This window comes from Monopterus albus, unplaced genomic scaffold, assembly GCF_001952655.1.
Source record: "Monopterus albus unplaced genomic scaffold, M_albus_1.0 scaffold26.1, whole genome shotgun sequence".
In the NCBI taxonomy this organism is placed as follows: Eukaryota; Metazoa; Chordata; class Actinopteri; order Synbranchiformes; family Synbranchidae; genus Monopterus; species Monopterus albus.
Window position 1 is genome coordinate 1,379,640 of NW_018127906.1, and position 15,183 is coordinate 1,394,822.

The following is a 15,183-nucleotide window of genomic DNA, read 5'->3' on the forward strand; positions in this document are numbered from 1 at the left end:
CCACTCAGCTCCTCAGGCCAAGAACGGTGTCACTGTGCACAGAGCCACCAGTCTCTGCTCTGGTTGCTCCACCAGCTCCTCGCTGCACAGAACAATGTGTTGAAGCTTTGTGTTGGAAACAGACGGGCCTCACATTTTAATGTCTGGATGGGATTTGTGAAAAATAAACACATACAAAATCACCGGCTGCATGCTTCAGTGTGAAGGGAGTCAAAATGGTGCAGGAAGCACAATGTGTCTTTTCTCAGGGATCAAACTCACACACACTGTGTGTTATATCACATTAAAGCATTGTAATCAGAAAAGAGGATTCATTACTCCTGAACAAGATGTTTTAATGTTCAGTGACAGGCAGGGGGAGCAGTGACTGACCACAGGTTTCTTGTTTATAAATAGAAGAAGTGAGGGGCATTTGACTCATTTCTCTTTGTGATCATCTGTTTATTTTCTATATGAGTGTTTTTCCTCTCTCAGTGGATTTGAATGGTGTCCAGACTACATGCTGTATTACACACACACTGCCTCTGTCCTCCTCTGCAAGTACGACCGACCTGTAGAAAACACCGCAACACTCAGGACTCACAGCTTCCTTTAGCTTGGCTGCAAACGTCATTTGAAAAGCTCTGAATCCAGTCTCCACAAAGACGACCTGCCATGGTTTCCTAAAGTCTCATAGACAGTAATGGTCAAACGCCTTTTCATCTGATTAATTAAATGACTCCTGAGGTTTTCTGAAGACCGGTTGTGAAGCTCAAGTCTGGCCGTCACCATGTTGGTAGCTCTTCATCCCGCCTGCTACATCCAACCCAAAAGTGGGCAAAGACGCGGAGCGTGAGTGGCACTATGGCGGGCTGAATGGGCTAATGAAACTAGCCACCAGTGGCGGGGAACCCCCTCCCCTCACACCAAACGGCCCCCCCCCGCTCAATATAATTTAAACAGGAGAGTAAATGTGTTTATTTCTGCTGTAGATTATTTCACTGGTAGAAAATGAACCAGCAGCTATTTGGAAGCAACAGTCACCAACATGTTCTGGTTCCACCTTCTTTAGTGTGAGGAGCTGATGCTTTTTTTTGTCAGACATGAGAATCAGCTGAGTCTCTGTGGATCTGCTGGTTGGACACAACGAGACGTGGAGACGCCACCTTTGGCTCTGGAGAGTCACAGTGGGACTTTTCCCCAGTGTCTGACATTCTGGGGGCAAACAGATCAATCAGATTATCAGGATGATGATCAGCTGATTGATCAGAGACCCTGCTGGTTGGGTCTCCACTCAGTTAGTCGAGAGTCTCCTCTCATCTGTCACTGTCTGCACATCTGGAGGGGATCTTGAAGACTTTTAAAAACCTTTTTAATATTACATCTAGTGCAGTTTAAAACTTTGTTACCATTTGTTCACTCAAAGAATGGAAATCAAATTATAAAACTGGTTTCTATGGTAAAACTGGAGTCATCAGGAGATTTGAAAGTCTGTTTCTATGATGACCGCATGTGAAATGGTCTGTGATCATGTAATTGAAGTATTTCTTAGATGATGAAACCATGACTGAACTATGTTTATATGGTATGCTGTCAAACAAAGCACCAGAGTTGTTCCCAGAATGGCCCAGTCTGGACCCATATAGCACCAGTTCTCCCAGTCACAGAGACCTGTGTCTGACAGGCTCAGGACAGGACAGGCTCAGGATTTTGCATCAGTCTGAATGGTGGGAGAAACCATCAGATATAACACATCTGCAGTGCTGACTCTGTTCAAACTTCCACTGGCTGAATGAGAATGTGGTGCCATATTATTACCACATCAGTTGCTATGGCAACCAATGGGCTGGAGGACAGGAGGATTTACGACATATCTGAAACCAGCAGAATACAAACCCAGCCAAAAGGAGCCGCGGAAAACCACACGGAAGCTCAGAAAATCAGGGCCAATCCTCATTTATTTAACTTATGGAAGCCACATGAACCAACAGTATGGCGGCTGTTCATGCAGGCGGATGCTCCCTGTGGCACAGCTGAACTGAGCTCAGATTACATGATGAGAGATTATATTTACTTTAGCAGCTGCAGACTGAAACCCTCAGAGAGAGAGGCTGACAAACAAGGAACATCCAGCTTTAAATCCATCCGCCTCATTTATATCAGCGCTCAGTGTCACAGCAGCACAACCTGCAGCCTGCACAGTGAACACACAGGTGAACCAACAATCTGTGACACAGACTGAACATCATCACCTTCAGGAACAAGGACGTACTGCAGCACTGTTGGGTCTGACTGGATCAGTCTGACACAGGGATTCCTAATAAACTGACCACTGAGTGTAGATTCAGTATGTTAGAGGTGAAAATACAGAATTTCACTGTTCTTGTTTAAAGTGAGAAGATCAGCTCTGAAACAGCCTTCGCCATCTTGGCTCAGAGGCTGTTTCACTGTGTCCAGGTGACAACAAGTGTGTGTCTGGAATTAATGTGTGCATTCTGCTCTTTTTGTCCTTCTGCCTGTAGCCGTACCCGACTGACATCACTGGCCAGCTCAACCTATCAGATCCCTCCGTCAGCACCGTGGTTTGAGAGAGAGACAGAGGGAGACTGCTGCTGCTGAGCCACACACACACACACACACACACGCTCTGGACACACTCACTTACTACATGCAAACACACATGTCACACACAACCAGAGGCACACATTCATTATGTAAACACAGATGGACGGACCGAGCTTCCTCTGAGACAGGAAAGAGATACATTTGAACAGCATCACACAACACGCATATTACATAAACACACATGCACCATCTGTCATCCCGACACCTCGCACCCACTCCTAACACACACAAACACACACCCACATTGCTCTGCTTGTAGCCTCTGCCTCCTCCAAACAGAGGGGCTTTTATTTTGAAAGAGCAGTTTCAGACTGGTTTTATTTTGGTAGATATCTGCGATGTCATACAGTTTATTCTGTTTCCTGTCTGTCACACTGATTGATCCCACTGATTCATCAAATGTCCTGATCAGTTTTAGAACCAGTTCATCTGCTAGCGACGCCTTAGCTCTGGACTCATAAAATCCAGCACAGATGTTTCCTCTAAACATCAGGACCTGTTGATCGTGAATCCATTGATCAGTAATCTGTCAATCAAGAAAACAATGATTGGGAGCCTGTGAGTAGAGAACCTATGAATATGGAACCTGTCAATCAGAGCCCTCTCGATCAGGAGCCTGTTGATTAGTAACCTGTCAATCTAGGGACCTATTGATTGCAATCTGTTGCAATCTGACCAGTCAGTCCGGAACCTTTTCACTGAGAGCCTATTGATTGGGACCTGTCGATTAGGAACCTGCTGATTGATACCAAGCAATTGGCTGCCTGTTGATAGGGAATCTGTTGATCGGGAACCGATTGATAAGGAACCTTGTCGATCTGGGACCTGAGCACTGATCAGTGTGGTAGGTAGGCTGAGCCTCTGGGACAGGAAGTTGTTGTTTAATACAGAAGCACAGATGTCTCCTGGATCATTGGCCTGACTGCAGGGTTTTGTCATGACTTTTCACTGCTGAGGTTCATGGGTAATGTAGTCTTTAGAGCTGTTAAACAGAAATGTGATTTGTCTCAAAGGAACTCAGTTCACACTTTCGTTCAGTGATTCAGGAAACTCGTTAGTAAAATGTTTATTCCACAATAAAGTGTAGTTTTAAACTGATAAGGACACTTTTAACTACAAGTATTGTCACTGATAAAAACTACTGCAGTGTCATACAGTTTTATACAATTTATAAAAGCTAAACATTTTAGACAGTACGCATCCAGTAATCCTAGCAGCAGTAAGATAGACTGATAAAGATAAAGAATTGTTTTATCTTATTCATGTATTGCCATCTTTTCTGCAAAGGCTTCAAGATGTAAAGAAAAACTGAAAATTAAGCATTATAAATTTCAGAAATGTTATTATGCAATAACAGATCTTACTAATTAGTGAAATATGTTTGTGGTCCAAAAAATGTATTGTGTCCTCAGGGGTGAAGCAAATAGTCATTAATACCAAGGCCGTGAGTCCAGACTCCAACCATACAACCCTGTCACCAAAAAAACACCTTGTAGATCAGATTATTAGACATGATATTTATCAATTTATTAAGTTACATTTTCTGTAAAGTTTATCTTCCTTTGTGAAGCTCTAAATGTTGTTTCAAAGACTTTTCTGCACTGGATCACAAATATTTTGGGAATATTTAATTTTAATTTTTACTCAACAGTTTGGCCTGAAAATGGTCAAATTTAAAATTGAGCATTCATCATCTTAAAAACATTGAATTAGGGTGTAAACAGAAACATAAAATTCCCCTCAAATGGATAAACTCTTACAAGCAAATAATAATTTGAATGCATCATTATTTTAAACAGTAGAGAATATCTGGCACTTCCTGAACCACATGCTCTGCCCCGCCCACTGAGCATGCTGGGAACTGTAGTCCACTGTGTGTCTGCTGATGATGTCAGTCTCTGTCTACCTCCACAGCACTGTTACTCCAACCTGCAAATAACAGAAACTGATGTCCTGTGAAAACCTCCCAAGTCCTCATAGGCCTGTCTACTCAGCACACTGGAGTTAGGAGGTTTTCACGTTGCAAAAGCGATGTAGCTCTAAAGTTAATTTACCCTGTCACTACAAACAATCATGTTCTGTGAAAAACGTGTGCATGAAGGTAACAGCAGACAAGTGAGAACCTCACTGAGAACAAGCAAACACCAGACAGTGAACAACTTTATCTGATTTTAATGTTTAAATTTCATTTACTGTACATTTCAGTTCATTGTATGAGCCAAGCAGCCTGTGCACTGCCTATTCGGGTGCAGTTCCTTCATTCATTATCGTCGTGTCTTCAATGTGAAAGTTAACAGAAAAATGTATTTATTCTGTCAATTTTGTTACCTTTGTGAAAAACACTGAATAACCTAACAAATTAGCCAAATAACTCATTTATTGGGAAAAAAGACCAACATGACTAATGCACAGATAGCAGCCAAAGCTAACAAACTAGTTGTTTGTTTCTCATCTCTGAATAACAGTTACAGTTTCTGAATTTGGCTAAAACCCATGTGGCTAACACTAATGCAAGCACAGCAGCCAAAACTAACAAGCTAGTCACATCTGACTGCTGGATAAGACAGCAGCACTTTGAATGAATGCTAGAACTAGTGTATCAGCTGGAAGCTTTCCAATAACTAGATTGCAGCTATAACAGCATTTCTGAATATTCACCATTGCAGTTAATGCTATGAGTAATGCGAATGTACTAAAGGAAGTTAATCATGGTTTGCTAACTGTGGTTGTCCTGAGATAGCTAGTTCTAATGCACATGTACTAGCTAAGGCTAACTCTTTTAAACATTTATATGACCGATATTTTTAACATGTATAAGAAGATAACAGACCTAATGCTAATGTTACAAGTCAGGCTAACAGTAGTTGGTATTTTCTCATACCTAAAACACGGCAATAACAACTTTTAGAGGATTCATTCCAGTAATGCTAACATACCATAGTTGTCTGCCAATAAACTTCAGAGATAAATATTACGCTAATGATAATGTAGTAAATGTATCTAAAATACCATCAAATATGGCAGTAAATTGGGTTGAGCAGGCTTTGACAGATGTTGGGCCTCAGTAATTGTTTGTGTCTTCAGACACTTATTTATTTAGCTAATTTAACTTATTTAAGCTAACTGTGGTGCAGTGTGATTAAGACTAACAAAGATAATACCACCAGATAGGCCAAACTACAGCTTGTTTCCTGTTTCCCATCTTTAAATCATGGTATGAGAGACTTTCCTAATGTTGATGAGTAATCTGGCTAATGCTGATGTTCTAGAGAAATCTAAGTGTAGCTGTTTCCTGTCCACACACTACACAGGTGACAGGATCTCTAACCACCGAGAAGAGCAACAAGCTCTGCTAGTTGTCAGGATCCACATTAATCATTTTTATTATCACTTAATCCAACAATTATTTCTTTATTAGTTGTTTAGTCGATAAAAGTGAAGAGTGAAAAATGCCCCTCGCTGTTTCCCAAACCCAGGTGAGATGTCTTTCAGTGTCCTGTTTTGTCTGACCAACAATCCAAAACCCAAAGATATTTAATTTTCTATTTACTGATGACACAGAAAGCCAGCAAAGTCCCACATAACAAAATCTGGAACCAGAGATTTCTTTGGCTTAAAACATGATTTCAGTGTTTAATAAAACAGAATACCTGGACATTTAGTTTTGTGTCCTAATCATTTATTGACTGTTTCAGCTCTCTACAGATAATATATTCTATTATGGGCCAATCATCATGTTACTTTATATTTGCGTGTTTCCTCAGAGGAAACAGCTTTACGCTAAAAACCCATTTAAACTGAAGTGACCTGATGTTACTGTGCAGGTTTCATCGGGTTAAGGTTCAACAGTTGATTGGTTTCCCGAAAGACTAATATTGATTTTAGTGTGAGTGCAGCTGACCTCACTCTGTGGTTATAATTATCACAGGGGCTGAAACATGTGCACTCACAGTGATCTTTATTTAACACGCTGGAGGACACATCCAGCTCCTTTACTAAGTAAAGATGTACACTCATCCCACACTGTAAAAATACTTCACTACTTGTAAAAGTCCTGCAAATTCAAACGGCGCACTGTACTTAGAGTATTAAAAATACTCAGTGTGGCTGAAATACATTATGTTAGATCATTAGATTATTATTACTGGTGTATTATGTATTGGAGGTGAAGTTCGTTTTTAACAGTTTATCAGTTAACAGTTTTTTTCCATCAGCCGATTGATTGATTGGTCCTTCAAATGACTTGTTTGTCCAAACCTTCGTCCTCAGTTTTCACATTTAAAAGCTGAACCCATGACATGTCTGACATTTTTTTCCTAATTTGATTAATTGGTTATTAAACTCGTTTGTTTCCTTTTGATCAATTTATTGATGAATAATTTTGGCTGTAATTTTGTACACTGCTGGATAGTATAAGTATAAGTTACAGTAAAACAAAGCATATTATTTACTAAGCGTTTATTGTTAAATCTGTAGAGTAACTGCAGCTGTCAGATAAATGTGGTGCAGTACAATAACACAGTGTAGTGGGGTACAAGTGTAAATTAGGATGGACTGGGAGCAGTAAACGTGTTTTTCAGGTTGCTGTTGGTGAAGTGAGACTTGTCCTTGTTCTCAGTGATGTTAGCTCCTGTTGAAGCTGCAGCAGCCCGGACCCACTTTCAGCTGTTCAGATGCTTCTTTCATTTGCTGATGAGAAACAGGTGATATCGTCACAGGTCATATTATTTTGCTTAAGAGATCATTTTTCTACACAGGCCCATCACTGTACGTGACTCTCGGTATGAGACATCTGCATGTACTCGTGAAGTGAGCACACAGCTTAGAGATAGCTGACACACCAGACCAGGCTCAAGTCCTACAAGCAGCACAGTCAGTGAGCTGTAAATGCATCTATCATAATCTAAATAAGACAACACACAAGAGCATCAGGGGAAATCTCCCCAGGTACTTTTCAAATTACAACGTGAAAGTGGATCCTCATGCATGCAGTTCTCTGGTGCTTTTATTCTGATGTTTCCTTATATTTCATCTTTTCTGTGTAAAGCACATACTCTTCATCCTGCTGTCAGACACATGATGAAGCTTGTATAGTAGCTGTAGTGAGATGTAAGCTGATCTGAGGTCAGTTTCTCCTCAGATAAACACAGACTGAGCTAAAGTTGCATTACACTGCTGTTCCTGTGTCTTCACTGAAACTGTAGAAGAAGAACTTTCCTCTTTCCTTCGACCTGTGACCTCTGAGGGAGTCCACATTTCTGATTTTCCTTCAGTTTGCGCTCAGTTGTCTGAAGGTTGTAGCCGCTCGACTCGGAGCTTCTGCTGTTATTTTTAAAGAGTCAGCATCTATTTTTTTATTTAATTCTGATTTTTCCATGATTTCAGGTTTTATTTTTTTCACAGGTCTGTTTCTGTGAAGTTCCTGTACAGAATGATGTCATTTATTACTAATTATAATAAAATGGTGTTCGGTTAGTACACTTAATCAGCTCTAATAAATGTTTGTTGTAACTGAGCTCAACACATTTGTGTACAGCGTTGTGGAAATCAGCATATGAACAGAGCCAAGTTCCCAGTAATAAAAGAATATTTAACCAATTTAAATGGCTCCTTCACTTTTTCCATGTTGTTCATCTCTATGTTTAGCACTTTTGAATATTTTTGATAAGCTGAAGAATGAAGAGTTTCTTCATGCGTTCAGAAAACTTTTATACTTCTTCAAGAAAAAGTGAAGTGCTTGTTTTTACTGGCTCAGGTTTTCCCCAGGACAGCGACGGTGTAAGCGTCAACTTCTTTGGTTCAGTGGGAAACAAGGTTGCATTGCATCAGTGAAAGTGTCATAAAAGAATCATTTTCACCTGAACCTGCAGGTTATATTAAAGTGACAAAAAAGCCAGAATGGCCCTTTAATTCTGAGTATGTTGTTTAGATTTCTAGTAAGGGGTGGCAGTACAGCTTCTACCGTAACACACAGAAATGTGGGCATGTTTTTACAGTGCTCAGAGTCCACTGACCGGTGACAAAGCAGGTTTATCTGGCCTCATCTCTGTTTAATTTGGCCTTTCTACCTTTATTTGATATTTCCCAACTCAGTGTGTGAGGGGACGTGACTCGGCTCAGATTCACTTCAGGCTTTGGCTCCATTTCAACAGAAACTTCACTAAATATCAGATATCGACTGTTTCGCTGCTGTGGAGTCACAACCGCGGATTCTAGCTCAGATAGACAGAAATTCAGGTATTCTGGCAGCCGCTGGTTCAGACTTTTAGCTTAAGAACTAAAGTTCTCAAATACATGTAGTGCAGTAAAAAGTACATTTGTCTCTGAAAAGTATGAAGTAGCCAGAAATGGAAATACTCAGGTAAAATAGAAACTTGAGTAAATGGGTTTAATGGGTTAAACGGAGCTGCCACCGCTGTGTCTGCTGCAGCTCTGGGATCAGCAGCTGTATGTTGACTCCCAGTCTGAAGGTCACTGCAGCTCCGCTCCCCGCCCCACAGGACTGAGGACATGACAGGAGCCAGGATGCCTCTGTCCATTCATCCACCTGCACTGCTGCTGAACGTACGGATTGGCAGGACACTGCCACCATGTGACTTGGTAGGTGAGTGGCTGCTCCTGATCACTGGGATCAATCAACATGTTCCCAGGGCACTGAGTTGCTCACTGATTGATAATGGATCATCTTGTCTCCTTTGTAAGGATCCTCCGATAGGCTGCTGTGGGTGGAGTCGCAGGGACCAGAAGAGGCTAGAGGTGTTTGTTCACCGCAGAAGAAGAGAAGGAAAACAACAAAGACAACAAAGAAGAGCTGAGAGGTGAGTCACGCTCTCTGATGCATCATGGCACCAATCAGCTGATCTGTACTTAACTTCCTGCTGCATCGTGGAGCAGCCAGTAACTGGCCCCCCAGCTCCCAGGAGCAAGACGAGATTTGCAGCCAGTTTGAGTCATCTTGTGGTTGTGTTGCATCTGTATTTAGGCCTTTCTGTCCATTTGTACTCATTTTCCGTCTTTGTGATGGGTTTGCACAGATTCTTACTGGTTTGGTCTCGATGTTTTAGTCACTTTGTGCATAATTGTGTATTTGTTTTGCTGTCCTTGGGGTTTTTCTGTCTCTGTTTATCCCTTTCTCTCTATAGGTGTTTTGCATCTATTGTTTCTTGGTTTGCGGCTTGTGTGGACATTTGACTGACTTTCCAATGGTTCCCTGGTCTAGGGGCCCCCAACCCCTTGGGGCTCCCAGGCCTGTGTCCAGGGATCCACACATGGGTGAAGCTTCTGTTGATTCAACACTTAAACAGAATAGAGAGGTGTGGACAGAGGAGGTTGCCCCAGAGCTGGTTTCACTAAACCTCTGGAGGAGCTCGAATCAGGAGGAGGAGGGAACAACAGGCCGGTCCGTCCTCAGCGTAATTAACAAAGCTTTTCAGAGCTAAAAGTCACTGATGGGTAAAACTATTAAGTCTGTGTCTCATTCATACAATGAAAACATAAATTCATAGTGTGCAGCAGGTGCAAAAGAAACATAAGATCCAAATCAAAAATAACTGCTGAACTCAGTAGGATGTGAAGAGAAGATCCATCCAAGATGCCAAATAAAGCAACACAGACATCTGGACTCTATAAGGACCTGTATGAGCCACAGGTTTGTCCCTGTGTGTGAAGGAGCTCGGTCAAACCTCTGCTCGTCTCCTCTCAGGCATCGTCACGGTAACACAGAAGCCCCTCAGTCCATTACTGTGGTAACCACATTGTATTTTTAGAACTGAGAGGATGTGGACACATGGCATCATGTGGCCCAGTAGCTGGATCCTTTCAGCTCCTCCTCCTGCCTCAGCTGGACTGAACTGGTCTACCCCCAGTGCACCAGTGCATGCCTGCCGGTTCCTCACTGTCATGATTACTTCATGGACATTAGTGAAGTGCAGGATGTTACAGGGTCTCTTCACTTACTGTTCACCCACAAACGGGGGAATCTGGGTTCTGGTCCAGAAGTTAGAAAACCAGTTCAATACCAGATTTATTACCAAAAATCCAGCCACACTGTATCATGTGACTCATTTCACATGTTTAGATGGGGACAGCAGTTTTAGGAAGAATGATCCAATACTGTGGTTTTGCAGTGTGTTTTACCTGCCTCTGACCAACATCATTTCCCATGAGCCCCAGATGTTTGCAGGTGAAACATAAATGCTCGCCAGCAGAGGCAAGGCCATGATGGATGTCAGACTGGTCTGTGACAACATCAGGACAGAGAGAACTCTGTGGACCTTTTCAGGGGCACTGACAGTTGGTGAGATGCATAGACTTTATGTTATTTAGCCTCATTGATAAAAAGGAGGTGGACAAAACACCAGAACCAGGTCTCGTTGTAACCCATTCCAGCTAAACAGCAGCACAAACTGCCACCTCCACCATGACCTGACAATCTGTGACACAGTGTGAACACCATCACTGTGAGGAAGGAGGATTTACTGCAGGACTGTTGGATCAGCCTGACTGAGTTTAAGACAGGGGTTCCTAATAAACCGACAGGCTAATGACACAGTAATGAGAACAGCAGCATGTGAAGCTCCACTACAACAACACTGTTGGTCACGTCCTCTCAGCCCGTGCCCCTCCCAGCCGCACTGCAGCCAGCCCACTCCTTCCTGCCTGCTTGCCCACCTGGCGCTGCCTGCTCATCCAGGGAGCTGGCTTTTCTTTTTGGTCTGTTCTGACCTGTTTCTGCATGTTTGTGGGTTTGGCCTGCTCCTGCTGTCATGCAGCCTGCTCGCTGCCACGCCCTGTGCACCCCGCTCCCCAAGGTCTCTCTGCTCAGGTGAGCTTTCTGAACCCCGCTCTGTCTGAGCCCCGGCAGACTGAGGACTCTAAAAGGGTTGATGTTTGACAGTGCTCCTGATGAGGTTCTGGGGTCTTTTGTCTCCAGGAGCCCAAGAAGTACTACTGATATTTATACATTAAGCACAGTTTGATAATTGTGCTCTTGTGCTTTAAGAGGTTTTTCAGTGCATGGGTTTTACCTGTAATAGTGTATTACTACACGCAGTACTGCTTCCAACTTCCCAGCTGGGAGCCAGTGAAGCACTTCTGATATTCACTATCAGTTATGTTGTGTTTTTAATCTTTAGAGACCAGCTGAGATTCTCTGGAAAAACACCCAGGCCCTCCAGGCTCTCCAGGCTCTCCAGGCTCTCCAGGTTCTCCAGGCTCTCCAGGCTCTCCAAGACCTCTTAGGTACAGACTCGGGTTCTCCAGGACCATGTCTTCGTCCCACAGCAGGCCTGAACTCAGACCCTCTGGACTCAAGCGGCTGTGCTTGTGGCTCCATCGCTGCTCCTCTCCCTCTCCTCCCTCCTCTCCTCTTCCTCTCCCCGCCAGCTGTGGCATCGCCCCCTCTGGCACGGCATCTCGGTGGCTCCCCCTGCTGGTGGTCCTGCTGCTCTGCGCCCTGCTACTGATGGTGCTGCTGCTGCTGTGGAACTACCACTGTCTGTTCATCTCCCGTATCTGCTCCTCGCCTGGGGGGCAGGAGGAGGACGATGGGGGCCACGTGGTGACCCTGTGGAGCGGGCGGTGACGGCGGCGCTCACCTGGAGGCCGCCTGATCTGGTCTGAACGGATCCAGTCCTGCAGCTGTCTGTGGCTCTGCTTGTGAGAACATTCTGCACCATGATCTACAGGCTGCTTCTGAAACACAGAATATTTACTGAAGTACTTCACTCAAGTTTATTTGGCTATTTCTATGTCATGGTACTTCTACTCAACAGCAGTTCAGAGGGAGATATTATACTTTTTACTGCAGTACATTTATCTGGCAGCCGTCACTCTGCTGATTCAGGTATTCACCATGAGCACAGCGGTACGTTCTTATATAGCAGCAGACATTTCAATACCTAAAGTCCATATAATAAAGTACATAAGAATCTTCAGGCTGGCTCCACCTCAGCCCTATGTAGTCATTAAATGTTGATTTTGTGTAAATGCTTCAGTAATAATTCAGTGATATACAGTACACTAATATAATACTAACTCTGCTTGTATCATGAGTACTTATACTTTAAGTACATTTCACTTATAATAGATTTGTACCTTTACTGAAGTAAAGTTTTCCATGCAGGACTTGTAACAAGTGTTTCACTCTGTGCTGCTGGTACTTTTACTGAAGTACAGTTTCCAAGTACTTCTTCCATCCCTGCCTTACTGAACAAGAACCAAGCTGTTTCGGTGTAAACTGATATTTTACAGCAACAGTGACATAAAAACTCCTGAGGACGGGTCAGTTTAATCTCACTCCAGTGATTCACGACAGCTGCTATGAGACCTGCTCAACCAGATCCAAAGTCCAACAACACTGGATCCTACAGTTCCCATAATGCAGTGGGATGGTGTGTTGTCCTGCTTGGTAAGGGCCACCCACACCTGCAGTTTGTGCGATGCCACCCATAGTCACGCCTCCTCCAGAGACAGTGTAAAAGTGGGTGGAATTTTCCTTTAAAGGCGTTGGGCTGCGCTGCTGCACCCGTTGAGCCTTCGTCTAAGTTTAACTCAGGCTGAACTGGTTTTATTCACGTGTCTGGGGAGGGAGTGAATTTAGCCTAAAAATGAAAGTGTCGTTATGTGTTTGGCACTTTTGTTCAGATACAGACGTCTGTATACGACAGTATTGCACAAAGTCCAGACTGTGACGACAAAAGGTGAGAATGTCCCAAAGTGCAGATATGGAATGTGACTACTTCATAGTAGTACATACTCTAGTACATGTTACTGCCTGCACAAAGGTACATGTTGTAAAGTCCCACTCACAAACATAATAAACACCTGGAGCTGGTGTCAGCCTGTAGAGGTACGGACCAGGTTCCCCTGGTTCAGACTCGCCTTAACACACAAAGGACAGAAAAACTCAGCAATTACTGTAGTGTGTGTCTGACATGTTGGAGGCCTCAGGGAGCAGGGCGGTGCTCAGACTGCAGGCTGGAGTGAAACACCAGCACCACAACCCCTCCATTACAGCTCTATTTCTGTCTGCCACCTCAGGATGTTCTGTACTGAGTGGTAGAGCTGTAGCAGTGACAGTGGATCTGATTCACTGCAAAAACAAACTGAGTGGGGAGACAGTGGAGGAGTTCGTCTAAAGGATTATGTTGTATGTTTTTGTGCGAGTCCACACCCTGGTTCAGCTTATCCTCAGGAAACATGGGAGGCGGTCTGTTTCCAGCATAGAGCGGAAAAATTAAAGAAATCTCTTGAAGAACCTTGAAGATTCCTAAAACCTGAACAGACCCTGCAGCTCCTCCAGTGAGCTCTAACACTTTGTGGAAAATTCTTTGTAGGAACCCCAAAACCCAAAGGCACCATTAAACCCCTCGAAGACCCTTGGAACCCAGTGAAAATGACCCTTTTTGAATGACCACTGAAAGGTTTTCAGGGCTTCTTAAGGTTTCCACAGGAACCCTGGAGTCCTTCTGTGGAGCCCCAGAACACGAGGACATCTGCAAACCTTGTGAGGGATTTGCAGAGCTCATTCAGACTGAAAAGAAAACCTCTGTTGACATGATCTCCAGGCCCTTAAAGGAACATCACAGACCCCCAGAACTCCTAGAGAACCTGTGGATATTCTAAATAGCCACTTCAGGAACCTAGCAAAATTCTTTGAGCTACCCTGGGACCCTCCAGACTCCCTGTCAGTCCTCTGTAGCACCTTCAAAGACCTCTGAAGAGGACTTCTTGGAGGACCCTGGGAGCCCTCCCAGACCTAGAAAACCCTGTCCCATCCTCATGATGAGTGTAGCAGCTGCCAGGTCCCAGGGAGATGAGAGTGGAGCCATCAAAGTCTACAACCCTGAGACCCTCTACCTGCTCTGACTGTTGAGACGCAACAAGACGGGAAATAAGGACGCTGTGCCTAAAAATAAAAGCCAAAAGTGAATGGTACCTAGGTTTACATGTCCCTACATCAGATATATTTACATCAAACGTAATCTTTGCAAAATAAAACTGACTTATCACATTAGAGCCCCATGACAGCAAATTCCCGGATGTTGCCAGTTGGACTATCAAAACACACGTTCAGGGTTTTATTTAGGAGGATGTGTCCGGATGCGTCTTGTTTTATTTTGATAGTCTTGATTCTTGTCTCGTACCTGTATGCAGTGGAGCAGCGCGAGCGGCTCCGCTGTTCGGACCCGGACTTTGACTTAAACCCGGTTTTGAGTATTAACCTTGGCTGGATTCGTTGTTCTTTAAGCTTTTCTCTTCTTTTTCCATTTTCCCGTGTTTTGGTCAGACGGTGAGTCTCGGTGTGAAACTCGCTGACTTTTGCGGATTGTTGCGGCTCTGTTTCCCCGCTTTTCGTCATCGGCCCGTGAAGATGCCGGCAATGAGAGGACTGGTCCTCCTGAGCCTCTGTCTTGCCCTCCACACATGCCGGGCCTTGCCCAGCAGGCTGCCCGACCTCAGAAGACCTCAGCTCGGACAGCCCTCGCTCACCGACCCGCTGCTGGACTACGACCTCTTGGATGAGGAGCGGGGAGGCAGCGGGGGGCGCAGCGGGAACGGCACCAGCTGTGTGCAGTG

General features: G+C 43.9%; 1 protein-coding gene across 3 annotated transcripts in view; it reads left to right on the plus strand.

Moving 5' to 3' along the window:
- Positions 1-3,718, plus strand: part of grin1b (glutamate receptor, ionotropic, N-methyl D-aspartate 1b) — a 51,870-nt gene extending 48,152 nt beyond the window's left edge. For 2 of the 3 annotated variants that reach the window (XM_020595219.1, XM_020595222.1), the window contains one exon: positions 2,502-3,718. In XM_020595219.1, coding sequence (XP_020450875.1) covers positions 2,502-2,567 — 66 coding nt within the window. In that variant the 3' untranslated portion in view covers positions 2,568-3,718. The remainder of the gene's footprint in view (positions 1-2,501) is intronic. The other variant, XR_002274551.1, reaches the window with a different exon arrangement.
- The last annotated feature ends 11,465 nt before the right edge of the window (positions 3,719-15,183 follow it).